The sequence below is a fragment of the Pseudomyrmex gracilis genome, unplaced genomic scaffold (assembly GCF_002006095.1).
Source record: "Pseudomyrmex gracilis isolate BER0280 unplaced genomic scaffold, ASM200609v1 scaffold_139, whole genome shotgun sequence".
Lineage (NCBI taxonomy): Eukaryota > Metazoa > Arthropoda > Insecta > Hymenoptera > Formicidae > Pseudomyrmex > Pseudomyrmex gracilis.
In genome coordinates, this window is record NW_018020723.1 from 287,153 (window position 1) to 313,564 (window position 26,412).

The 26,412-nt window shown below is 44.0% G+C and overlaps 2 protein-coding genes across 3 annotated transcripts in view; one reads left to right on the forward strand and one right to left on the reverse strand.

Annotated features, from left to right (window-relative positions):
- Positions 1-3,466: 3,466 nt before the first annotated feature.
- LOC109857019 overlaps positions 3,467-26,412 on the forward strand; it is a 49,061-nt gene continuing 26,115 nt past the window's right edge. The window contains exon 1 of the mRNA XM_020432864.1: positions 3,467-3,534. The gene's annotated coding sequence lies outside the window, so the exon portion shown is untranslated. The remainder of the gene's footprint in view (positions 3,535-26,412) is intronic.
- LOC109857015 (E3 ubiquitin-protein ligase MARCH2-like) lies at positions 12,011-14,689 on the reverse strand. 2 transcript variants are annotated; one of them, XM_020432856.1, is made up of 6 exons: positions 14,503-14,689; positions 14,171-14,344; positions 13,913-14,057; positions 13,556-13,730; positions 12,925-13,115; positions 12,011-12,587 (listed from the first exon to the last, which is right to left on the reverse strand). In XM_020432856.1, exons 1-6 carry the CDS (start codon positions 14,558-14,560, stop codon positions 12,422-12,424), a joined length of 909 nt encoding a protein of 302 aa, XP_020288445.1. In that variant the 5' UTR covers positions 14,561-14,689; the 3' UTR covers positions 12,011-12,421. The 2 variants fall into 2 exon arrangements, with proteins under 2 accessions (XP_020288445.1, XP_020288444.1); XM_020432855.1 differs by having other exon boundaries at positions 14,171-14,347.

The following is a 26,412-nucleotide window of genomic DNA, read 5'->3' on the forward strand; positions in this document are numbered from 1 at the left end:
AGGTTCTCGCGGTGTGTCTCAGATAACAAGACGCGCAGGGCGCGCATCGCCGAGAAGATTAAAAAGCGAGTATCGATGACACGCGCCGACGAAACCGGTTTATTTCGCGACGCCTCGTTCGTTCTCTGCTCGTCCACAGCGCGGTGTGTCTCGATAACGAAGAATCTCTCTCGGAGCGGCAGCCACGACGTGCAGATTTGTGATTGATGTGTAAATGAGAACACGAGAGTCACAAAAATCCACTTGTTGTTTCATTCGATCATCAATACAATTCCCGCCGCGCAAAATATGATATTTCCTTGCCGCATCTTGAAAATCGAAAGAGTAAGTCGCGAAGTGTTTCTATCGCGTCGTTTCTTATTGAAAAAAATTTGCCAACCAAAAAATGATCGACAAAATATCTTCCACGCGTTAATATAGTCTTTCGAACTACCCAATTTTTAATGTTATCTGCCACGCGATTTTTTCAGATTTTCTAAATCGCTTTTGTTTCAACAACTTGTTTATTTCACGTGTGCCAAGGATCGATAAACTAAGTTTTTGTTTAATTTGTTCGCGTGTTCTTTGTTGTAAGAGAGAAAAGAGCGATCGCTCGTGGGCACCGCCGACACGGGGTGGTGTGTCTGTTGCGAGGTGCGCGCCGGCAGCAGCAGCCGCAGGGGCGGATCCGAGCCGTGTGCCGACCGCCGAACGCTCGTAAAGCGCTAAATCGAATGGCCGGAGGGGAATCGTAAAGCCTGCTCGCGCCCCGGTAGCGAGAGATTAAATATAACTTTTTACGATGAGAACCGCGGGAGACCTGAAAGCGAAAGCTACACGGGTGACCCCTAGAAGCCGGTGGGGAGGAAGAAGAGGGATATACGCGCGTATATATCGAAATCCATTTCGAACGCGCGAAGAAACGAGATATCGCTCGCGAGATTCTAACAGTCATCGAAAGGGGATATCGGCGAATTGCAAAGTTGCCGTTTTGTCGGCGACTAAAACGGTCCCGGCTTTTATTTACGAGCGGCGATTATGGTTTTCGTGACTATCTCGCGGAACGGTTTTTTCTCTCTCCGATAAAAAGCGCAAACTCGCGCGCGCGCCAGGATTCTTGTCGTGGATACGCGCGGGCTCAAGGTTTCCAGGTGCAACGTATTTATAAAAGGACGCTTTTAAGTCACGGGAGAAGGAACTGGCTCCGCGTGAGCGTGATATCTCCTCCTCTTCCCTTTTCACTGTACTCTTTCTCTCCTTCCTCCCGTCGCGCAGGAAGATAGATAAACCGATAAGACTCTTTATTAGCTATATAGCCGGACGGCGCAAACAATTCTATCGCGATAACGAGCTCTTCACGGCGACTTAGTCGCGGATTTACTTGCGCTCGTGCGCGCGCGCGCACACACACACGTGCATTTAAATCGTAATCCGTGGCGCCGCAAAAATTACCGAAATAACGAAGAACGCGCCCGTGTATAATACGAATAGCTGTAATTAACGCACCGGCGAGATCAATTGCGCAACTGGAAAGATACACGATATCGTCGAACAGAATTGATTACCGTGTATCTATTTAATCTAAATACATAATTGTTCTTACATGCCTCGCGTACTCTGTGATATATAAATCCTGCGATAAAATCGAGAACGTGTTGGCCGCCGCAACGATTTGAGGACCGAGAGGAGTGGAGCGGAGAGAGAGGAATCTCGCTCACAAAATTTCGTTCACGAATTTCGTGAACGCTGCTGCGCGAAACGAGTCGCGCGTCGGTTCGCGGGGGCATTTTAAACGATGATTAATTCTCGTCGAAGGATGGGGCACGACGACACGCGCATTACGCCACCGAAACGCGTCGTTATATCTTGACACACGGTATATATCTCGGGGTGGAAACGCGCGCGGGGGGTTGCGCAAAGTGGCCGGCGATTTATTTCCAAGTGACGTGCGGAAGAATTTTCATCTTCTCTCTTGCATCTCCTTCCGCACGGTGTGGATGCTTTTATTTATTCGAGCACGCTTCGCGCAGCTGCGCGCTTCTCCGCTTCGGATTTCGCTTCGTCGTATATTTCAGGAGATGGAAATAAGCGCGCGTTAACCTTCGGACACATTCTCTCGCGCGCGAATTCCCGAGTAACCGAAACGCGAGATTACGCGACTCTCGCGGGTAATAATCGCGCGAAACTTCAATATACAAAACCAATCTCGACCAATCGCGATGCGTTGCCACGACGCGTTGCCATATCCGCAGGATATAATAACTGCGAGACGAGTCTTGAAAAATCTTTTCTTACAATTAGCAATTATTCGATAATTATTTCCGACCGTCATCTGTCGCGACTTCTTGCCTCTTCCGTCGTTAAATCCGCAATTATCGTCGTGCAATAACGTCGTCAACGTGCTTGAGGTAATAATTAGGAAAAACGTTTTTTTTTTTTTTTTTCAATCGACTCGACGAGCGGCCGTAAAAAATCCCTCCCCCGATCGCGCTCTAAAAGGTCCGCACCGCGGATTCGTAACACGTTGCGATCGTACGTACGTAATATACGCGCCATCTCCACCGGATGCGATCGGTTCCATTGCCGGAAGTGGAGTGCCTTTCCACCTTGCTTGCTGTACGCGCGTGTTCGGCATAAGTTATTCGACAAATCGCGAAAGTTCTTTCGCCGATTGCACCTCGGGAGTGCTAACTATCGAGTGTACTTACATTTTTATATTTGCAAGACGTGTATATTGGTTTTTTTTTTTTGAAAGTTAGAAATTATTTTACACAAAGGAAGTCCGAAAATTTTTTGGTTTGTGTTATTTCTCGTTTTTTTCTCGACGAAACGCGATGCGAATCAAAATGCACAATAGCGACGACGTTCTCGCGACTCTAATTTCGCGAAATCCGTTCGCGCGGAATTGTCGAGAATTGCGACTTCGTCGTCGTCGTCGTCGTCGAATACGGACACGGCGAGATTTATTTCGTCGATCGAGAAATGACGTCAAAAACCGTCGCTTATGACGCGCGAACAAAACGCAAACGACACGCGCGAGGAAGCGAACCATATCGAGCGATGTAATAATCATTTTCCCAACGTCGACACAATCAACACAACACGATAATTATATACACGAGGTACTACTTTTTTTTTTTAATTATATTTATGTCGTCCACTCTCTCTCTCTCTCTCTCTCTCGGCAATTAATAAATTCGCGGGAATAAATTCAAATCTCTCGAGTTTCTATTAAAACGAACTGCTCGCGTGTAACGAGGGCTTAATTACAGGTGTCGTCGGGGGCTAATTAATTGACATTGTCACGATCGCGCATTTTCATGCCGCGATCGTGCATCCATCGCCGATGTCCGGTCGTCCAATGGCGAACGAGTAACAGTATTTTTCTCGCCAACAGCCCATCGCGCTTGCCAAAGAAGAGAAGAGGAGAACAGTTACGTGTGCTCGCCTATGGCGAGGCGCAGCAGGATGCATCGCGAGTGATAATGACGGCGCGACGAGAAAATCACGGACGTGGCGTGCATCGGGCGAGAGGCGTGAAACATCCACGGTTCGGTGAGTCGATCGCACGCATACATTTTTTTTTTTTTAATAGCTCGCATCGATCGGTCGTGCTGTAATTTAATTTTAATTTTACATAAAACAACGGAGAAAAGAGGAGGAAACTAGAAAATTGATCTTTCCGAGAAGTCGATCGATTACCCTCCCTCCTTTTCCTGCTTCTATGCTTTCGAATTGATTTTCGTAATTTTTATGCAAGCACGCAAATCAATTTATGCAAAACCAAACCAATCTATTTCATTTGACGTCGTCAATTATGCAGATTCGTAGTTCGATCGAATGGTTATTCGATTTGGATCGATTTAGATCGAACGGACACATTATCGTGGCGCGTGATCGGCAATTTTTTTTTTTTTTTCGATTTTTTCTCGATCAATTCCCCGTTCGAATCCGCGCACCCGGTAGTGGTCAATGAAAACTCCCAAGTATAATGCCCGGATTACGCGGGAGTGCCCACAATGGCTGCATTATAGTTATTGCCGTTAGTACGGACGCTGATGACAGCATTACCGTGATTGCCAGTTAACATAATGACCGTCGCTGACCAGCGACACGTATGTATGTATGTATAACCCCCGCGTACTTTTCTGAGCGTTACGAGGTCGACGACCCTTGACCCCCCCGGCTCAAACTAGATAGATACACACGAGCGTTTCCTGAAAAGGAGAAACAATTGGCAATCGGCGCGGTCCCGAACGCGCGCGCGACTTGATCGCATTACTCGTGGAATGGAATAATGCTCGGCGCGGCGTACGCATCGCGCACAATCCTCTCGAACACGCTCGGCTCGCGAGTGAGATCTCATGTGTGCGCGCGATGGAATCGCGATTATTAGTATTGCAATTTCGCGCGCGATATTTCAATAATTTGCATCGCGTGATATTTCAATAATCGAACGATTGATTATTACTTATCTCCGATCTTTTCGCAACGCGCTTCGCGTTCTCACGATTATATTCCCTAGGCTTAGGAATATTACATCGAATTACCGAGGGAAAAAAAAATTAATTATTATCGGAAAATTAAAATAATTATTTATCGGAAAATTACGTGGACTCTGCGGTTAACAATTATAATATAATATGTCTATTAACGCGCGAATTAATCGATGAGCGGCGCCGATAACGGCGTAAAATTGATAATTATCCTCGTCTCGACGATGACGCGTAATTGCACACGTCTCGCGCGCGATTCGATCGTTTCGAGCGCGACGTCGTGTTTGTCGATGACATAAAATTTCATTTCCCCGCGGTCTTTGAGAGCAATTTCGAAAAGAGGTTGAGATTGGATGTGATGTACGTACGTATCTGTAATATATTTTCTTCCACACACACACACACACACGTCGTGTGCAACTATATATCGCATCAACGAGCGAAAACGGTTTCGTGCTCGACCTACACACGTTCCGAGCAGATATTCGCGCAAATTGAACGATGAGGCCCGCGCGCACTCGAGATAAATAAATACCATAAGAGGGTTAGGAGAGATGCGGGTACGTATCTCGTGGAAATCAGTTGTGATCGTCGCTCCAGTAAATCTGCAGAGGCCTTCACAGTTTCTTTTTTATTTTTTTTTTTTATTTTTGTCCGTTCCCCTCTATCGACACTTCGACTTGTTTGACGAAAGAGGCACTCGTCGGAAATCGGTCGCGATAGCGCGAAGCGTTGAAAATTCGAAGACGTATTGTTACGCAGTGATATTCAACGTTTGATTATTGCTCATTATTTTTTTATTGCGCAATATTTCAAATTAAGAGTTTTTGTTAAAATTTTATATTCTAATAATTTGCGATTAATAATTTTCTGTTTCCTCAAATCGAACAGGCGTTTCACTCCGAGACATCGCGGAGAGTCGAACGATTGCATAGTATGGTGCAACGATTGCGCATTACGTTTTATTTGTGTTGCCGCGCACATTTGTTTTGTGCGCCGATCGGCCTCGTGTCGCGCGCCCGGAGGTCTTTTTCCGGTCTGGAAAACGATTCTCGTTTACACATCTCGCGTTTACATTCGCCTGTCGGCGGCGTACACGTGGTCACTGTTTCGCGCGTGCTACGACGTAAACGCGCTGTCACGCGGCTGAAGTCTCCGGAGGACTCCGATCGAGTGGTCGACCTTCAATTAGAAAAGAGATCAATAGGACTCGCAAAGTGCCCCGCGTGCATTACAATGTGTTATATACACCGTTATCGAAACCTCTCTCAGTGGGTCTCTCTCGCGGATTACTTATCAAATTTCTCCCACGTTGGCAAGTGACGCGATCATTTGCGTAAAATGCATATCGCGGCGACGCAAAAACAAAACGTATATTGTAATTACAAAAGCAATCATTGAAGATTACTTATACAATTTTTTGTCTCGTTAGTGTATCCGCCAAAAAAATTACACTAATTTTTATATAAATTTATAATTTTTCTATGTACTAACGCACTGAGAGAGGAAGATCCTGAAATTATTGCGATTAAAAATGCAGCAGTTGTTTTTTTCTTACATACAACATCGATGTATAAAAAGTGTACGATCATCCGATATGTTTTCTAGCAGCGATATTTATCGTCAAAACGATAACGACGCTCGTTAACACGCAACCTTCGTAAAATGCAGAGCTCCGGTTTTTGCGTATTCGTGGCACGCCGCTTGCACAGCGCGCGCGCTTACAAATTCTCAACCTCCTCCCCGCTTTTTCTCTCAACCCTTCTTTTTTTTTCTCGCACGAGGAACGAAATACAGCAACGCGCGCAAGCACCAAAAATACATCGCGCGCCGCTAGAGTACGAAACCAGAAGTAACCAGTAGCAAGAGCCGGGTCCCGGCATCTGGCACGACAAAATATAATAACATAGAGAGAGAGAGAGCACGTGCGCGTACACCACGCATGCAAGCATATGTATGTGCGCGATAAGTCGTTCCTGGATAATCTCGAGGATCATCGCGCGTGCGATCGAGGCCAGTCAGCGTAGCCGCTCGGTTTTCGCTCCTCTTGGACGAGTTTAAAAAAAATTTTCTTTTTTTTTTTTACGCGTTTACGCAGAAAATCTCGAACTCGATGAATTTAATTAACAAACAAGATATCAACAAAACGTCATCGACGCGCGTCGAGGGTTCTCTCTTATTGAAGTTTTTAATATGTATCTCATTTCAGAGGTTTACACTTTGCGAAATTTTATTCCGCGTTTTAAAAAAACGCGTTTAACAATAATTAACGCGATCGTTTATCAAAGAGTATTCGCTTTATCAAGATCAAGACAACAGCGCTCCGTTGCTCAATTTACACACAACGTCGAAATATAAACGGATATCTATTCTAGACGCGAACGGGAGATCCGTGGCGTGTTCCGCGAGCCGATTCGACGTGCTCGTCCGCCGCGCGCGTTTCCGGGGTGTTGCCGAAGGATATCGCCTTCCCATCTTTTTTTTTTTTTTTTTATCTCTTCGCAGAGAGACGCGACACACCTACACGAGCTTCCGAACGAAAACGTGACCGCGTTTCCGCATCCGTGTGTTCTGTGAAAAAAAAAATCCGACAAAGTCACGAATACGGACGAGCGTGACGAGACGATCTCCTGAACAGAGATGACAGATAAAAAAGAACGCGCTTTGAGGTTGTGTGTTCTATTCATTTTTGCCAAGTTCCAGAATTAGCAACTTTGAAGATTAAAAATCAATTTTTCGATATTATTTCAAGCACGGAATTCAAAGCGTGTGCGAGATACATTCCGTCGCGCTGTCGTGATCGCTGTTCCGCGAACAGGAACCGATATTAAACCGCGCGCGGCTACTTTTACGTCTCGCCCGAGTTGGAAACAATAAAACAACGTCGGACGATTCGTCGACCAGTAGTTGCAAAAGTGGCCGCGCGCGGCCCGCGCTCGTAAAATCGCGTTTCCTTGACGTTATTATAACGCTAATTGCTAGGAAATCCGGGAAGTCGTCCGCAAAAGAAGAATTTCGCGAGCAAAAAGCGTTGCTCGCGAGAGCGAGCAACGAAATCAGAAAACATTCGAACGACGACGACGACGACGACGACGACGATTCTTCTCGCTCGCGTTGTTGTTTATGCGCGCCGCTTATTTTTACGCGCATCCGCGAAAGTAGCTGTAAGTTTAGAACGGTTTCTCAAACCGTTATAAACCAAATTAGAGAGCGGTGTTTCAATGAACAAAACGAAGCGCGTCGTTCAAATTCTTTCTCGTCGCGTACAGTAAAGTCGCGTGACTTTAGTCACGTGTTTTTTTTTCCTCTTCTCAGTCTGTTCGAATATTGTGATTCTTCTTTGAAGCAAGTTGCGATCGCGCGTGAAGAAGAAACTTTCGGAGATTGTCGGTGTTTTCATTTGTACGTACGCGCGCGTATAATATGCGCATCTCAAGGTGTATTTCTTGGCGCGACTCCATCGTCTATGTTCACACGCGGTTAACTTATATCGTTGTTATCTCGTAGTGGAACGATTCCGTGTCCAATTTTATCTCTTATCGAGACTTTTCTCTTCTTTTGCCGCGATCAAACTCGTAGATTCGAACTGTTTGTACCGACCGCTGTAAAATATGTACTTTGTCATCGTATCTATCCGAAATAGATAAAGACACGGGTTACACATGTACACCTATAAAGATTTTTCAGATAAACTGATGCTTGATTCGTGTTTACAAATATCTACAATTATAGGTAAATAATTGATTAAAACTTGAACTTTTTACGTGCGCATCATCGAACTCTCGATAAAATAAGACTCTTGAAATTTTCAACGACAAATATACGAGCAACATATAAAAGGTGATAAAAGAGTAGCGATATTAACCGAATTAATTAGTCAGTTCATTACAGAATTGCAATCATTAATCGTGTACGAGAGAAACAGGTCGGAGAAACGACCGTCGGGGAGTTTCTCGTCCTTCGAGTTACCGTCCCGAGCCAATAAAGCCCGGATAAAATCACAGAAGCGCAAAACACGCTAATCGCAGTTACTGAAGCGTAAATAAACCGATCTCGCGCATTAATGATGCTCTCACGTGCTCGAATAAATGCGCTCTCGCATGATATTGCAAAGTCGAGTCGGCGCGGCGGCGCGCGGCACACTTCCAACATACATTGCACATCTCCCGTAATTATGTTAACAACGCTTCCGACGAAGACCGCGCGCGCGTTTTCTGTTAGAATCTAATTATAAAATCTAATTATAAAATCGACGAAGGGGATGCGCGCGAAAGAATGCGATTCAAGAAGGGCTAGGCGCGTTTATTGGCGCGTGTCTGTTAAATCGTTAGACCATGTTAACGATCATTGACGAAACACGTGTGTTATCGGACATTTTTCCGATATATTCGTTATATGTGAAATATATCGACACAAACAATACGTGACTAAAGTCACGTAACAAGGAAAAGGGTAAAAAAGAGAATATTATATATATTATATGTAATATTCTATATCTATATATAATACACACACATACGCATATATGTATATATATATATATATATACCGTAATCACGCGACCGAGGTCATTGACCCCGCCGCAGTCACGCGACCGAGGTCATTGACACCGCCGCAGTCGCGCGACCGAGGTCAGTGATCCCCTTCCCCCCACTAAGGCCGCGCGGCCGAGGTCAGTGCCCCGTCAAGGCCGCGCGGCCGAGGTCAATGCCCCCTCAAGGCCGCACGGCCGAGGTCAGTGACCCCGCCAAGGCCGCGCGGCCGAGGTCAGTGACATTACTGTAGTATGTATATAATACATATAATACAATATAAAGTATAATATTATAAATATATAATAAATTATATGTATAATATGTATTATTTAATGTTATATATAACATAAATTACAGTCACGTTATTTTCACGTGTTGTTTTTCTACTCTTTCCTGTCACGTGACTTTAGTTACGTTTTTAATTTTATCTACATATACGACGAACTGTCTCAAAATCGCTTTCCATTATTTACTCTCTCGATCTTACCGATTCGATTCGACTCGATCAACCAACCAATCAATCGGCAACGCGGAAAAGAGGCAACAATAATTGCGATATATTCGGCTCCTTTTTTATATAGGAAACTTTTTTTGTTTTTTTAAACAGGCAATTTTAAGACACGATTCTTCGATAATTTATGACACAGGTGATGGGGATTCTTTTATGATTAATTATTTGAAAAAAAGTTCCCGCCTGTGTCTGTTCCACGCGCGGATCGAAAAGTTAAGACCCGCAAGGTCCGCAGTAAATCCACCAGTGGGAGAGAAGTCTGTCAACGAGACAAATATCCGCCGCATAAATATGATTTTTTGTCGCGAGTAAGGATTCACCGAGCGACGTGTTGCCTTGTCGGTGTCCTTTTCGTTTCTTCTTGTGTTTTTTATTTTTTTTTATTTCCGAGTCTAGGAGCGCAAGGGGTTCCGCGCATCGCCCCATAGAATCTGGAAGAAACCGGATGTATCCGCGGGGATGCCGCATAAAAGATTCATTTCTTCCTCGACGCGTTAAGCAGACACGAGTTCCAACGATTTCAGCAACAAAGAAAAACGAGCGAATAAACCGCACGTAGATTGAAATCTTGCGTAGAGATTTTTTTTTTTTCTTTTCTTTTCAAATTGCGATAAATCACGGCTGAGGAAATTTACTTGTAATTCTCGTTAATTTACGTCGGTGGAAATTAGCGCGAACTTTCTGTGCTCGAGAACACTTTCGTGAACTCGGCGCGAAAGACGCGCTAAACTCGAACGAGCATAATTATTCTGTCATGAATCAACGACGACGCACGCCGGACGACGATGCCGGTCATTATCGCGCATTAAAATGTAAACTACATGCAGGCAGATCGTCGTAGGGATTCGTCGTGGGCAGAGGTTCTCATTATCGGATGCGAGATTGATCACGCCAAAATTAACGTTGCGGCTCTTTTATCAATTTTCCTCGGTTTTCACAGGACTAAAGTTATCGATTCGAGTACGGGATCGCTTTAATAAAATCGTCTCGTTACGATAGACACCCTATTATCGGCCGTATTACTAAGTCATCATCGATAAATGGTAATCGATTTACGAGACTACCGTGTACGTTAATCGAGAATTCGATTTTTAATGAAAAAAAAAAAAATACTTTCACACACAGCGACGGAATATGTTTTTGCGGAATGAAAGAAGCGGATGTGCCGAGATTATCGGTCGGTCGCTTAATTAAATCGTTCGGTTTATAACGACGAACGGAAAAGAGTCGGCGGCTCGTTACCGGATGAATTCAAGCGAAAAGAACAAAAATCCGAAGAGACCGCCGACGATTTAAATGTTGAAAAAAATCCGAAATCTTTAATCAGATTTTGTATCGATGTCAATCGTTATTACGGCGAGAAGACTTTTCTTACGATAAATGTCGAACATCGTCGTACATTCATTTGTACCGCGGAATGTAATATATTCATCGAGCGTATCTGAGTATGTTTCATGAGAAAAAGAGAATCCGGTACTTGAGACACGTAATTGATATTCCGGTCGTTTTTTGTTCTTTCGAAGGATTTTTAACGAAATTACTCCGCTTCATTACCGCGAACATGAAAAGATTGCCGATTTTAATGACACATCGGAATCTTTTCCGATGTGTCATTAAAATTTAAATAATGTTTTTATATTTTTTATTTATTTTTAAAACTTACGCGGTGTTTTATTTTTATCTCTTACGAAAACAAGATTAACGCGGCCTTTTAGTAAACGCGTCTTAAATTTCTTACTCTTGTCGATTATCGAAAGTAACACATGTCAATACTTTTTTTTTGTTTTTTACGTACGCGTATCTCACATCTCTGTAACAAGGACTCGTAAATGACGTTATCACACTGCGACAATCTCGATATATGACTCAGAAGTTTTGTTTCGAGGATCTTGCGACATGCCGAGTAGCGGCGAGAACGTGTCTATTAATGAATTTAAATATTTATTTTTGTTTTGCCGTGCGAAAAACACGTGCATAAATAATACGAGCCACGTGCGGGCGATCAAACTTTCGCGATAAAACGAAAGTGAAATTCAACGGGATTCTGTAGCACACGGCGGTCACTCGAGGGGATCAGGTTTGTAACGACTTGTACCGTCCTGTTTTTCTACATTTGCTTTCGTCCCGCATTCGCGTGTTATAAAAATATCTTTCTTTCTGACACACATATTGTAGGTTTGCGAAAACGGATTTGTGATTATTGCAAGCACAATGTGGAATCTTAATTCGAAGATTTTTCTTAACAAATTTTTGAACAGCTATTCGCGCTACTCTTTAAATAATTGCGTGCAAAAATTATTTTTAGTATTATCGGCATCATGATTTTAATTTAGAGATGCTTGTTAAAATAAATAAAAATAAAAACAGAATAGATTCAATAATAATGTAATAAAAACACATCGAGACGTTTGTATAATCTTAAATTTATTTATATTTATTATATTAAACATTAGAAAATCGTAGAAAGAAGTAAAAAGTACAAGTTTAAATGATGGACATCGTAAAATTTATTTATACAGTCGCACTAAATATTTTAAATTATTCACTGCAGTAAAATCTGTAGTAAAATCTGTATTTTCTATAAATCTTTATATATTTTTGTTTTATTATATATTTTCAATAACAGCAGCAAATTTTTCTAATACACACAGGACTGAGCGCAATCCGCGCCACTTTAATTTACCTCCGCGAAGCAAATTTAACTCTTAATCGTCTTCGTCACGCGTCAATGAGCATTAATTGAAGTGTTCAGTGCCAATTGAAACAATTAAATATTTACGCGGTTTTATAAAGATTCCGAATCCGGGGAGAGACGCGCGAATCAAGATAGAAAACGGTCTTCGCGCGAATTGCAAACTACGTTCCCTGGTCGCGCGTAGATCCGCAATTGAAACGCGAAATCACACGAACTCCTCGATCTCCTCGATTCTCCATTGCTCGAAATCGTCCTGCGTGTTGAAGCGATCGCTCCACCGGCGCAGCTCGACCGTGTTATCCTCGTTATCGGGAATCAGGCGTATCACAAAATTGTTTCTCCAATAGCGTCGCCATCGATTACCGTGCAATCTGTAATACGAGGAGACGCGCCAATTTTTCCATTTGCATTTAATTACGATTATTTACGTTAATGTTTCCGTTCGTCTCGCGATTATACCCACGGTTGTACACACGGAATATCCCCTTAACCATTTTTCCAACAGCTGTCCATTAACCGCGCGGACGCGACTGCCCGCACACACAAGTCTTGCGATTCTCTGAATTTTTATAATTACATAATCGCACTTCGTAATATCTTAATTAACTCATTTGCCATTAACGGCCTGCGTTTTTTACGCACACGACGGTAGCTCACACGGACGTAGCGCACGAGCGCGAGCTGATTTAAACTTAATGACGTACGTACCTCCCTAACGTAATTATCCAGCGCCAATAAGCTATCAGCGTCAATAAGCAGGTTGGCAATATAGCAACTATCATCCAGGGTATCTCGTAAAAGCCGTTTTGCAGCATAATTTTCAAGGCCAGGGCGCACACGTAGCAGGAAAACGCGGCCACGGGTGTGGTCATCGCCAGATATCCGACGTCGAGCAACATCTTCTCAACAAGAAAACAAGCGTATTAAAACAGCGCGAATTAATGGTAATTAAAAATCTAATTAAAAGAAAAAGGTGTTCGAGCCCCATGATAAGGTGTGCCATAAAAAAACAAATATATATAATATATATCTGATATCTGATATATCAATTGTGCAACATAATTTTAATTTAACAACTGTGACGTTTTAATTAACTATGACGTTTTATTATTTTTATTTAATAATGAATGTGTGATAATATCGATTATTTATGTACGTATTTGTGTTCATTTAATGTTTTTGTTTTTATTGCTTTATGATATTCTTCTCAAGCTTATCTTTGAAAACACGCCGTATTTCTTTTACATAAAATCGTATCATCTAAACAGGCTTTAAGGCTTGAGGTTGTTTCAGACGGAATAAAAGCGCGAAAAACAAAAAAAAACGCGATCTGTCTCACCTGTCGACTGGCCATTACGGCCTGTATCCATATTAAAACGCTTCGAAAGAGATTGTAACGCCGTACCCTCTTGGTCGCGTATCGGAAACCGCAAAGCTCGCATCTCACACGTCCGGACTCGGTTAACCATCTCTCGAGACACTCGGTGTGCACCAGACCTACGGTGCCACGGCACCTGTGTCGCGCAATTAAGTCGCAAGAAAAGACATTATTTATCTCTCTCTCTCTCTCAAGAGAGAGAGTGAGTTTTCCTCCTTGATTTGAAGTCCGCGATTTTTGTTCGCACAATAATTCCGCGAATTATAGTGTACGTTTGTTTTTCTCTCTCACGAGAGTTTGAGAAAAGAAAGAACTCACTTGCAAGCCGAAATTAAGGGACCGAGATGCACGAGGTTTGACGACGCGCGACTTTGCAAGTCGCACGATGAATTGTTCTCCGCTATCAGAGCGTTTTCGCTCATGTGACAGATTCTGCAAATATCGCTCGAACCAACGGACGTATCTGAAATCATTTTGCTCCTTTTGGTATATCAGATTTTAATAGATTGCAACATCGATATTGTTATATTGTGCACAAAATGTGCGTGAGCGAAAGTTTGTCAGAAGATTACTCACCATTCTTGTCATCTTCGTCATTTTTGTCCTGTAATTTTGTGTCGGAACATTCTTTATCTTTATCCGCTTCCGGATTAAATTTAGATATCGCATCGTCCAAAATAGACGGTTGGGCTTGTTCATCCGTCGAAGTTTTCAATCTTGTATTTACTACGGTATTAGCATCCTCGTTCGCTACTAGCAAAAATAACAAACGTAACATATTGCAAATATTATCGTTTTTCCTCGTAATGTTTCGATCAAATTTAAATACACTAATTAATTTAATCCATCATTAACCTAATTTTCTGGAAAGAAAATAAATTTCCTAAAGAAAAAAATGCGACACTAACCTACGTCGCTCGCACGTCTAACGTCATTTTGAGATTCTGCATTCTCCACGTATGACATTGAAGAGATCTTGCGCGCATCTTGGCACACGCGCTTTCGGATGAAATTGAAAATTTTTCTTGGAAAACGCGGTTTGTTTTTTTTTTTTTTTAGCAATCCGCCGTGATCGGCAGATGCGCGCGTTTACGTTTTTTTGTCACGATGTGAAGTTACATAACGAACTCGATCGCTTCTTGATCGATCGATTAATACCATTAGAACCGGTATACAAATTTTTACATAAGTTTAGCATATTTTAATAGCCTTCGATACGCCTTAGACAGTAGTTGATGGAACATTATACACATGTTTTTTTTTTTTTTTTTTCTAGAATAATTAATATCCGATTAAATCTCTGCTTCGTTTACAAAAACTTCTGGCGTTTCTGTCAATTAAATCAAGTATGTGACGCGGAAGGGGAAATAGTTCCACGGGCAAATTATGTCTTTATCAAGTGAAACTACTTTTTTCTCAGCGATACAGCGCGTGATACAGAGACTGATGTATCTCTCTCTCTCTCTCTTCTTTGCAAGTTTGTAAGCGGCCACTGTAATCAGCGCAATTAAATACGTGAAACATATACAATGACGACGGTTCTACTCATGATGATGAGATTTCATGACGGTCGGTTCCATCGAAAATGAACTTGAGTACCGGTTAGTTACCCCTGGAAAGTCTCGGGCGCGCTCGCAATTCTTATCATTCTATTCCTATCGTCTCACACTGTAAGCCGCACCGAAGCGACTTATCTTGGACGCACGTCACTCACACGCGAGATTAAATGTTCACGGACACGCCGTATCCTCATTTTTCGTATGCATTAATTAGTTTTTTTTTTTTTGTTGTTGGCGATGCTCGCGCGATAGTTTAGCAGACGGTTACGACGAAGTGCTTCTAATAAGAAATCCAAAGGCAATTTGAAGCACTCGCATGCAACGATGTAGCAAATCGGCATGATTTGTTTTGCGATAAAATCTCGCGAGAGAGGCGCGAAGGGAACGTTGGTCAGCGCTCGTTATCTTACGCGTTTCGACAGGAAATTAGGGTTACTAATTACGAATGGGAGCGGCGGCGTCAAATCACGATAGAAGTTGCGGATTCATTCGTTCTTCGTTTCTACTGACGAGAAGTAGTTCAGCAGCGAAGTTGTGATATCACGGCGATATTAACTATCCTCGCTTTAATTGCCGCGCGCTACACTGTGCGTACGAAACGAACGGCAATTAAATCGAAAATTGAATGAAAATCAATTTAACGCTTGATGATCGATGCAAGATATACATACGTGTGAGTGAAGGATTTATTAATAAAATCCAAAACTCTCATCGGTTTCTCTTTTACGAAGCTCGTCTCGTGGAGAAAACATTTCCCCTCTCGCACCGGAAATGCGCGTATCCGATCGCGATATATTTCCCCACGGGAAATATATACGAGCAGAGAGTTGTCCAAACGACGACGAAACCGATCCCGTGTGTTTTTGGCACGGGACACGTATCTCGTGGGCGGAGATTTCGATGCTCTATCCCGCGCGCGCGCGCGCGGTTATTCGCGCGCGAGTGGACCCACCGGATTATTCTTTTAATACTTCCGCGGTCTCTCGCGCGGGATATTTCGGAATCGGTTTCCGGCACCGCGAAATATAAATCCGGCCTCTGGACACACGCGAGACACGTAGATCGGCGAGTTATTATTAGCGACGGCTCTCTTTCTCTCTCTCTGTCTCTCTTTCTCGGCCACTTTTCGGAACCTGCGTGTACGGATATCCGTTGACCTGGCGAATTAAGGTGGACGAGATCTCTCTCGTGCGTTTCACTAATATCTCGCCAAAACATCTCACGGTACCGGAAAACGTGTCCTCGCGCATCTTGTGTGCGGTGCGGCCTCTGGCAGAATTGATTGATTGAATTTCAATGTATGTATTTTTTTTTTATCTCTTTATCATCGCGATCATCGACGAAAACGATATCGATCAATATCTGACGTCAATTAATATCCTTATTATTTACATACATCTGACAAATTTCATGCGAGATAAGAATAAGAGAGACTACACTAAGATATGTTTCTCGAATATTGTTCGGGAATTGCTTGGACAATACGAGAATTTTGAGACAATGCGGAAAATGCGTATCAAGCAGATAATAGATCGATCGTCGGAAAATCGGCGATTGAATTTTGGCGACACGCTCGCGTCTCGAAGAAGAAGTCTCGAAAACGTCGTCGGTGACGAGACAGCGGTCAGGCAGGTGCCAAGTCTACCTCGGTTATTTTTCCGTTACTTCCCTCTCTCTCCTACTTCTCCTCTTTCTATAATTGCGTCTCTCTCTTTCTCTCTCTCTTTCTCTCGCGTGCTCGGAGAAAACCGTCAAGTCGGTGGAGCCGTTTCCATGGCTGGCTATTTCTGCCAGGTGGCCGGTGCCCGAGCCTAACCGACCGTTCGTCCGCCATTTTCCCACTCGACGTTTTTGGTTCAAGATTAATTAAACGCGTCTGGAAATAGTTACCGTCGTCAGAACCGCCGCGAGGGCTCGCCGCCGCGCGAACGAACGTGTGTGCGTGCGTGTGTATGTATACGAAGCGGAGAAGCGAAGGGAAAGAACCGAGCGCGCGGAGAGGTCCACATCAGCGGTGGACTCTCTACGCACGGTTGGATATCCGCAGCGTGCGATGTTAATCTTCGTGTGCACCTCTTCTGGCAGAAACAACTAGAGCAAATAGTGTTTCTCTTAAGTCGCGATCGAGACCTCGCGATCGAGAACCGTTTTCTCGCTCGCAACATCTTCAACGTTCGCGAATCCGTTTCTCACTTCGTTTTTATTTCTTTGAAAATCGATTGTTCTTTCGTTTAAAAAAATTGAAATCTAACGAAACAAACGGGTAGATACGTTAAATCGTCGAAATCGTTGACATCGAATCAAAACACTGCGGATGCATGTGAAAAAGAAGGAATAAAAAATTTGAGAAAATATCACACGCGGGTAGATAAGCTCGTTTTTTATTTTGCGCACACGCGTCGTAGAGTTTGACACTTAGTACAGACTACTTCGGGCGTTTCTCGATCGATTAACGTCGCGTCTTCCGTTTTTTTTTTTTTGCCAATCGCGAAATTGCGTAGGGTCGTAACAGCGGCTTGACGAACGGGCAGAATGAAAGTGACCGGACTTCTAGACGAGCCGAGGATGGACCAAGGCTTCTCTCTGGGACGCTGGGTCATGTTCAATCTGAATGGACCTGGAAACTCATTCATAATCGATATACTTGCGCGATTCCAACCTGGTGCCAACGAAAATTCATTGAGGTGTATTCCAGAAACCTTAACCTCCCGAAAAGAGTATCGATTTACTTCCGCGGTCGCGCAAAATTCGCTTTGTTTTGTCGAGGGAAAATTTTTTTATGTCTCGTCTAATTATGTCTGTGGCTTAATTAATAATTCCTTTAATATTTTCCACCTTTAATAATAATAGATAATTAATGCTTCGATTAATAATTTTCATTGATGTACACATGTACATATATATTTGAGACTTCGATATTATTTTATTGAAACATTCAATCACTTTTGCGAAAAACTTTTGCGAAGTTTCGTTTTTTTTTTTTTTATTCAAAAGTTTACAAATATCAAATATTTGCTGATATACAAAAGCGTCTTACACAATTGCACGCGCGTTTCGAAGGGAGAGAACAGTTTAGGGCACGCAAATCGACTAAAGATAGCAGTCGAGAGGGATTATTTCGCGGGTTTCTCCCTCTTCTTTCTCTCTTTCTACCTCCCCCGATCTCTTTCTGCTTTTCCCCTCCCCGTTCTTTCTTTCAAGATCGCAATTTATAGAAGCACTCGGCACCTGTCACCTTTCCGCGGCTTACCCGAGGACACGCGTAATTCTGCCGCATCCATCGCGCACGCACCGGTCTCAGAAATAGCCCCGACGAATCCCGCTATTCGTACATATACGCGGGATGGAGAAGAGGAAACAGAGGTGAAAGGAGAAACGAAGCAGAGAGAAAGGGAGAGAATACTTTGAAACATTTCGCCGCGCATCACTCGCGGTTTCAAAACAAGGCGCGTTTGAAGTAACGGAATCCTCCTAACGGAGAAACTGGACGACGACGGGTCTGTCTTTCATCGGTCGTGTTATTTTAAGGGGATTGTTTCGAGGATGGATTTTCGAGCGGAGATCGGATCGCGTTCGAAACACGTGAAATTATATATTCGATCATTTTTATTTGTTTTCTCTAAACGCGTGTGTGTCGCGAAAAAATTGATTAAACATTTTGCAACAATTTTGCAACGCGCCGACGTTAGTTTTGGCGGCTTGCAAGTCGAAACCTCGCAAATTAGAACCCACCCTGTGGTTTGTCATTATCCGATACTTCCGCAAACGTGAACAACGACGTATCGATTGTACTGCTACATGTTGTACACCATCCGAACGTGGATGTGCGATCGACGCGCGGTTCCTGGTTTACACGACGACACTCGTTAGTACACGGAACAGCGAGCGCGACGTTAAAACAGGAAGCGCACCTCCGCGTGACCTACGGCTTACGCGCCGTATCCCTTTAAGTATTAACGACGACGCTTGTCCTACGTGATCCCCGTGCGTATTAACGCAATCGCGTCCGTTCCATAATCCGCGCCGCGCTTGTTAGATCAACGCGTCGGACGCGCGGCGACGATTTGGCGAGGAGGAGGAGGCGTGTGTAAACGCGCGTAGATCCGCATCGAAGGAAGCGAAGTGGGACCCACACCGCCCGCAGAGCGACCCGACACGTTTGTCGGAGAGCCCCGGCGGCTATAAAATAGACACATAATAGCCCGAAATCACCGAATTTACAAGTAGATCGTAAATCATTTTTAAAAAGTTATCGCGCTATTTATACATTAATAATGAAGGAGGGGAACGCGCGTCTTTGATTTATATATCGAAGAATTAACGGGGAAAAAAAAACGTCCGTGTCTCTCCTTATTTGTTGAACAACAACGTCCTTAAACCAAATTTATCGTTCTCACGTATTTTTACGCGGTGCCGCCAGACACCCACGGGCGGCTTCGTTCGATAAACTTGAAAGTGCGTGTTTTTTTTTTTTTTTTTCTATTTCTTTTTTTATCCGAAAGAGAAACGCGCGCAGCCTTGAGCTGCTGCGTGTCGATGTCAATCTCGCGCGCGGTGTGTCCCGGGACGCTGCTCTGGATTATATTCGCGGATGAATCTCTGGCAGCGAGTCTGGGACAAATGCCACCCTCGCGCGCCGTTTACGCCATCGAAAGCAAAACACAGACGGCAAAAAGGCAATCCAGCTCGTAAAGGGCGACGCGTCGACCGCGACGGAATCATCGCGTCGAGAGAGTTCGCCGCGTCGTGTCGTACGTGTATGCGCGTACTGCGAACGCGGTTGCAAGAGAAGACGAATGCCGGCCGAGAGAACGTCGTCGACACTTACGTAAGCTGCGTGCTCGGCTTATATGTTTTATGTAAAAGATTCACACACACACACACGGGCGACGCGATTATTTTTTGATTATTGCGCGCGTCATACAGATATTATTATTTACGACGCACTTAATAATCCGCATAACTTCGTTACGCCGACTGTTGCAATCGTAATAATTATTCATCATCGAGGATTGATGAAGTTGCGATATATGCGCGCAAAAAAGAATCTCGGAGGATTAGAGTCGTTGCAAAGATTAATACGCACGATCGACCGGTGAAACTCGTTTGCGAACCACAACCGAGAAATTTGTTGATCGGTACGCGTTATTAATCGATAACGGTAGAATCTCGATAGAATGAAGAATACCGCGGCGAGATGAGAAGAAAGAGAGAGGGAAAGAAAAAGAAAGAGCGAGATCTGTGCGGAATATCACTTTTGTCTTGTAACCCCGTTTCCATGCAACTTTATCGCGTAATGTTGGATACGATGTACAGCGGCGAGGCGACACAATCCTATTTTTGCGAGTGCACCAGACAGTTGGACGTCTCCACGGTCGGTTCTATTTGCGTATCGTAGCGACGAGACGTAAAATACGCGCGCGTCTGTTGTCCGCGCGCGTGAACCCGAGCGAGAAGCGTTTTGTTTTGTGGCTTTGTTGTTTTCTCCGTTTTGTTCTTATTAAGCATATGTCGTGTTGGTCTCGCGCGCTCGCGCAACAGTGTTCCTTTTTCTATCTTCAATTGTAGAAATGAAGAATCGCGCGTCTATCCAAAACGAACATCGAGATACGAGTTGTAAGTTTTTTTTGACACACGCTTCTCTTCGAGTTTAATAAAATCTTGTTTAAAAACGATGTCACAGTACTCGTCAACACACAGAGAAAGGTGGAAAACCAACATGTGACTCAAGTCACGCGACAGGAAAAAGAATAAAAAAGAGAATATTGTATATATTATATATAATATTCTATATCTATATATATAATATATACCGTAATTACGTGACCGAGGTCAGTGACCTTACCGTAGTCGCGTGACCGAGGTCAGTGACCTCACCGTAGTCGCGTGATCGAGGTCGGTGACCTCACCGTAGTCGCGTGACCAAGGTCGGTGACTTTAGTAGTATATATATATATATATAATACATATACTACAATATAAGATATAACATATATATATATATATATATATATATAATATACATTTAGTCATGTGGTGTTTTTCCTCTCTTCCCTGTCACGTGACTTTACTTTAGTCACGTTTTTAACTATACGTCACTAAAGTGCAGTGACATTACTTTAGTCACGTGGTGTTTTTTTTCTTCTTCCTGTCACGTGTCTTTAAAAAAACGCAAAAATACTTTTGTTTTCTAGTGTTTTGTTCTGAAGCGATTTATAGACTTAAACGAAAGTGATTCAGTCGTTCTTGAGATATTGCTCCGGAAAAATCTCCTCACTTCTCAATCGCATGAATTTCGCTTACAAGAGGCACGGATGCCTTTTGATAACAATAAGAAAAAAAAAACATCTATGCTTTTCTTTTCGGTCGAACATATTTAATCGATTGCTATCTCTTCTTTTACCGCGCCGCAACGAAACAAGACACCCTATCTGCTGATATCTATCTAAATGAGAGAAGGATCAGAAGGATTCTCTTAATGACTGTGTGTGTGGTAAGATCCCCGCGCGTCGCCGATACACACAAGTCTCTCGGCTCAACGAGACGCACGTTGCGTTAATAAGAGTTGATTTCATTATCTTTCTGATCGAGAGGTCTCGTCGTGCTATTATACGACACAGCCGCGCTGGCTTAACGACGACGCGGCCGCATCAGAAGAAGTTGGCGTGATACAGCTCGCGCGCGGAGAGACGAGGATCGCGCGTTCCTGTGCCCGCAGGAGCGGGAGGAGCCCGCGTCTCGCTCTGTGGCATTAAAGTTAATAGCCGTAATAAAAGGCGCCCGTAAGCGCGGACGGTTTGTTGTAACATGAAAATTCCCCATATATATACTTTTACGCCGCTTCCCGACCACTTTCCGGGGCTACTGTTGTCCTTTTACCGTCTCTTTCCGTCAGGATTTGTTCGAGAGATAGACTCGAAGTCGCGCGCGCTGAGAGCCGACAGGATCTTTCTCCGCGTGTGCGCATTCCTCTCTCTTTTCCTTTTCTCCCGTTTACGATAACAGAGATATCGCGCGGAAGAGATATTACACACCCGTCGTTATTATTATTATTTCTCTCTGCGATGGTTGAACCATCGCGTTTTACGAGCGGACCATTATGTTATGTCGCGCGGCGAGAGAGAGAGGCTATTGTCGTCTGTTTTCCAGACGCGATCCACTCGGGATTTAGCGGCAGTTCGCGTCAAAGAAACGCGCACCGCGCCACCTCTTACCGGTCATATTTCATCTCCGCGAGAGGAAAATGCTCGCTCTCGGTCTTGGCTTTGCTGTGCTCTCTGGTCTCGGATTCCATTTCATTCTATCACCACCACCGCTACCCACGTTCTCTCCTCCCTCGCTCTGTTTTCAGAGCCCACGGAGGGGTAAGATCGACCGAGACAACAAGAAAACACTTGCGGTGGAGCTCCGCAAGAGGAACGATACGAGTTTTGCCGCTTGCGGTGCGTTGCCGGATTTAAACCTCTCGCCCTGATGCGAAAGAGGCTCGTCCGCGCGATCTCGCATTTACTGTCGGTTTAAATCACCTTCCCTTTCCTCTCTCTCTCTCTCTCTCTCTCTCTCTCTCTCTCTCTCTTTCTCTCACACATGTGCGAATTTACCACCGTTACTTTCCGAGAGTGTATGTAAATTTAACAAGAAGCGAGTCAGAGAGATAAGATTACGCGGTGGCGCAAGTTTCGTCCATTTGCGCAAAAACTGTCATAAAGCAAATTAACTCGGATTTAACACGGTCCTCAAAACCGCGGACGAAGGAGGAAGTTACTCTCTCTCGCTGAATTCTACATACTCTCTTCTCCTCGCCTCGCGCGGCGTTTCCGACTCTTGTAACGTATTAAAGTAATTTTAACACGCCGTTTACTTCGGCTCGCGGATATCTGCGGCTCGGCATCGCATTCTCCACGCGTGTTTCGAGGACGAGGGCATTGACGTGTTTTAAGTATACGGTGCCGCGTTAAAGCCGCCTTGCGAGCGAGACGCGCAACTAATCCGCAAAAGTTCGTTTCTTTCTTCCCGGAGCTGGCGAGGCATCCTCGGACACAGACAGCCACGGGGGGTTGGAACTACTACCACCCCCCCCCCGATCTAAATTCGCTATCCGCGGCGAAATCGTCATCGTGATGCGCACACACGCACGTGCGTGCCCGCGGCCACGCGCCGCCTCGCTCGCACACAACACAACTCCTTTCCCGTAGTTTTTATTATCCCGACCGGTCGTTCCGTTTTCGAAGTCTCCTCGCGGCCTCGGTCCGAAGAATCGCGCGTATCCCTCGCCTCGCGGTTAATATCTCGCTCTCGGATTCGCATCGGAGTGCGAAACGTGTTACTTATACGCGCGTTTCTCTCCTAGACGATCGTTCGTCACTCGGCGTCAGAAAAGTTGCGAAACAAGATATGTCTTTTCTCGCGCAAGTTGTATTACGTATGCATCTCGCGATTGCAAAACAGGAGCTATATATATATATATATATATATAAATTTCTGCGATCGTGACCGTAATTATAATAGCGCGCAGTGGTTCGTCCTTTTTTATTCCGACGCGGAATGATTCCCTGAGAAAATCTTGCCGAGAAAGCTTTCTATATAACGTTTAAAACCGTCGTCTCGATGCATAATTGCGCGCTTGATTAATGATCGAATCGTGATTAATGACTCGTCGGTGGCGACGACAATGACAGTCGCCAGACGATAATGACAATAATCAGTCGCGTAATGACTGTTGGCTCTTTGCCGCGACTTATTTGCCTCGCATTCGCGCGGGGACGCACGCTGAGATCATTATCTCGCGCGGAGAAGCGGCGTCGTCGCCACGGGCGCGCGTTCCTCGTCTCGGCGCGGCGAGAAAAACCGTGAAAACCGATTATAAAATGGTGCAGCAGCTAGCTCTCTTAGCGGAGCTATCTCGTGCGCTTTATAAGCGCAGCCGGTCGTGGCACGTGAGCGCGATGCCTCGCACGCACGTGCGTGAGCGCGATGATTTACACGGCACGCGGATTTAGAACGTTTTATATGTATATCCCCGTCGCTTGTTCCTCGTGCGTGCGTGCGTGCGTGCGTGCGTGCGTGCGAGCGAGCGCGCGTGCGAGCGTGTATATACGGCATTTTACGCACGCGTGTTAAACTCAGCTATACAACGCTCGCATATGCGGCAAAAAAGCTCATTATGTGTAATATATGTGTTACGTAATGTGCAACATAATTTTTTTTTTTTTTTTACCTCAGCAGAATGAACTCTGCGTAACGTGAGAGAAACAATGTAAGGTCGATGTCGGAATCAAACGCAATCTGGATGTTACGCACGCGCGAAATATTTTTAGCGTGTAAAATAAAATGCCGGTTGTTAAACTCGAATTAAATTTAAATTCGAAAATTTATTTCGCATGTATTTAACTTGCATCCAAGATAGAATATTAGATTTGAATTATTACATGTGTACACGTGAAGTATTATATGTGTATACACTAATTTACACGTTAAAACACATTTTGCGGCGTTTCAGAGTTTGACTCCAATTAACATCATTTTTTTTTTTACATATAGTTGAACACTAAAAGAGTGTTGTATTATGATGTATACAACTTATATATGTTTAAAATTCTGCTTTGAAATACGATTTTGGGCAAATATTGCACTTTCGGAAATTTATAAACGTGTTCTTGCTGAAAATTGAAAAATCCGTGTAATAATTTTCTTCAAAGAAATCGGAATCGAGTTAATTTCACGTTTTTGACAAAAATGACGAAGAAAAAAACACGCACGTTATCTTCGTCGCGACTACTGTCATCCGGACGCGCGTAGTTTCTTTATAACGAGCGTACTTGTTTTTTTCTTCGAGCGGAGAGAAATGTTTTTTTTCCTCCCTCTTTGTCATTCGGAAAAAGGAAGCGACGTTAATGTCGCACAACCAGCCGGTACTAGACGGTGCGACCGTGGAGGACCTTCCGAGACCGTCGTCGTCTGCCTTTCGTGTTTGAATTTAGAAGAGTCGCAATTCTCGGAAAAAGAGTGTCGCGAAGGGTTTCGCCCGCAGTCTCTTTCCACGTGCTGATCGCGTCACCCTTACGAGACACGATAAGGACGTTTTTTTCGGTCTCTTAATGCGCAAAAAAATCTCTTTACGATTAAATATTTGATTGATATTACGCTGGTGTTTCTGTGCGACGCGAGAGAACTTCGAAAATCGAAAACACAACGAAAGACATTTATCTTAAAACATTTTAACGATGAAGTTTGCGCGTTAGATAATTTTTCAAATAAAAAAAATTTCTCGGATGAGAAAAATAATTAACGACGTTGATATCAAAGAGCACACACCGCGTGAGTGCGAAGCGACATTTTGGCGCGCGGGAAGGTCGTCGTTCTCGGGCACGCGAGAGAGCTATTCTCTTCCATGAGCCGTGTGTGTTATTCGCCGTGCTTGTTTTGCCCGTGGCGAAGCAGAACATAATGAGAGGGAAGCGAGAATAGGTCCTTAGAAAATGAAGCGCTATAGGAGGAGAGTCGCTTTTCGAGAAAAGAGACCACCCTCTCGTGAGAGAGATGACTGACGAACGTCGCTGTAATGAGAGAACGCGTTTTCCTATCTTTCTCTTTGTATTTTCCTTCTTCCTGATACGTGAAACCCGAACCACCGAAATTCGGTTAACGACTCGGGGAAGGCGAACAACGAGGGGCCTTTGCACATCTCTTTTTCGTCTTGTTTTCAAATTCCTACGAATGTAAATCTTCCGTTGCGCGAGAATTAGCCGCGCAAAACGAGAATTTTGAAACGACGATACTTTACAAACACACTAGGTGGGAGGTAAAACATATACATGTGTATATATATATATATACATCGCGAAGCGCGTATTTCCTTCAGAAAAATTGCCGAATATTCGGCGCCGCGGTTTTACGACGGCATAAAGCGCAAGAGCGATATCTCTCTGTTTAACCCGCGGCAATCGGTGTGTCATTTAAAAATCTCGAAGAAAAAAAAAGGGAGACTCGCCTTGATCTCCCCGCGGAGATAAAAAAAAAAAAAAAAACAAAGTCTGCGCCCTTTTTAGAGCGCAGACCGACGAATCGTCAAAGAACGAGAGATGTTCGTTTGGCCACGTCGCGCCCGCGTTCTACGAATAATGTCCTCCTTCCGCTTTCCGTCGATCCGCGAATGTTTGATCTCGTTGCGAATAGAAACATTCGAGAAACTTCTCGTTTGTGCCGCTCGCTAAATTAGAGACATTACTCGTCTTGTCTTTCAAGTACGCGAATTACCGA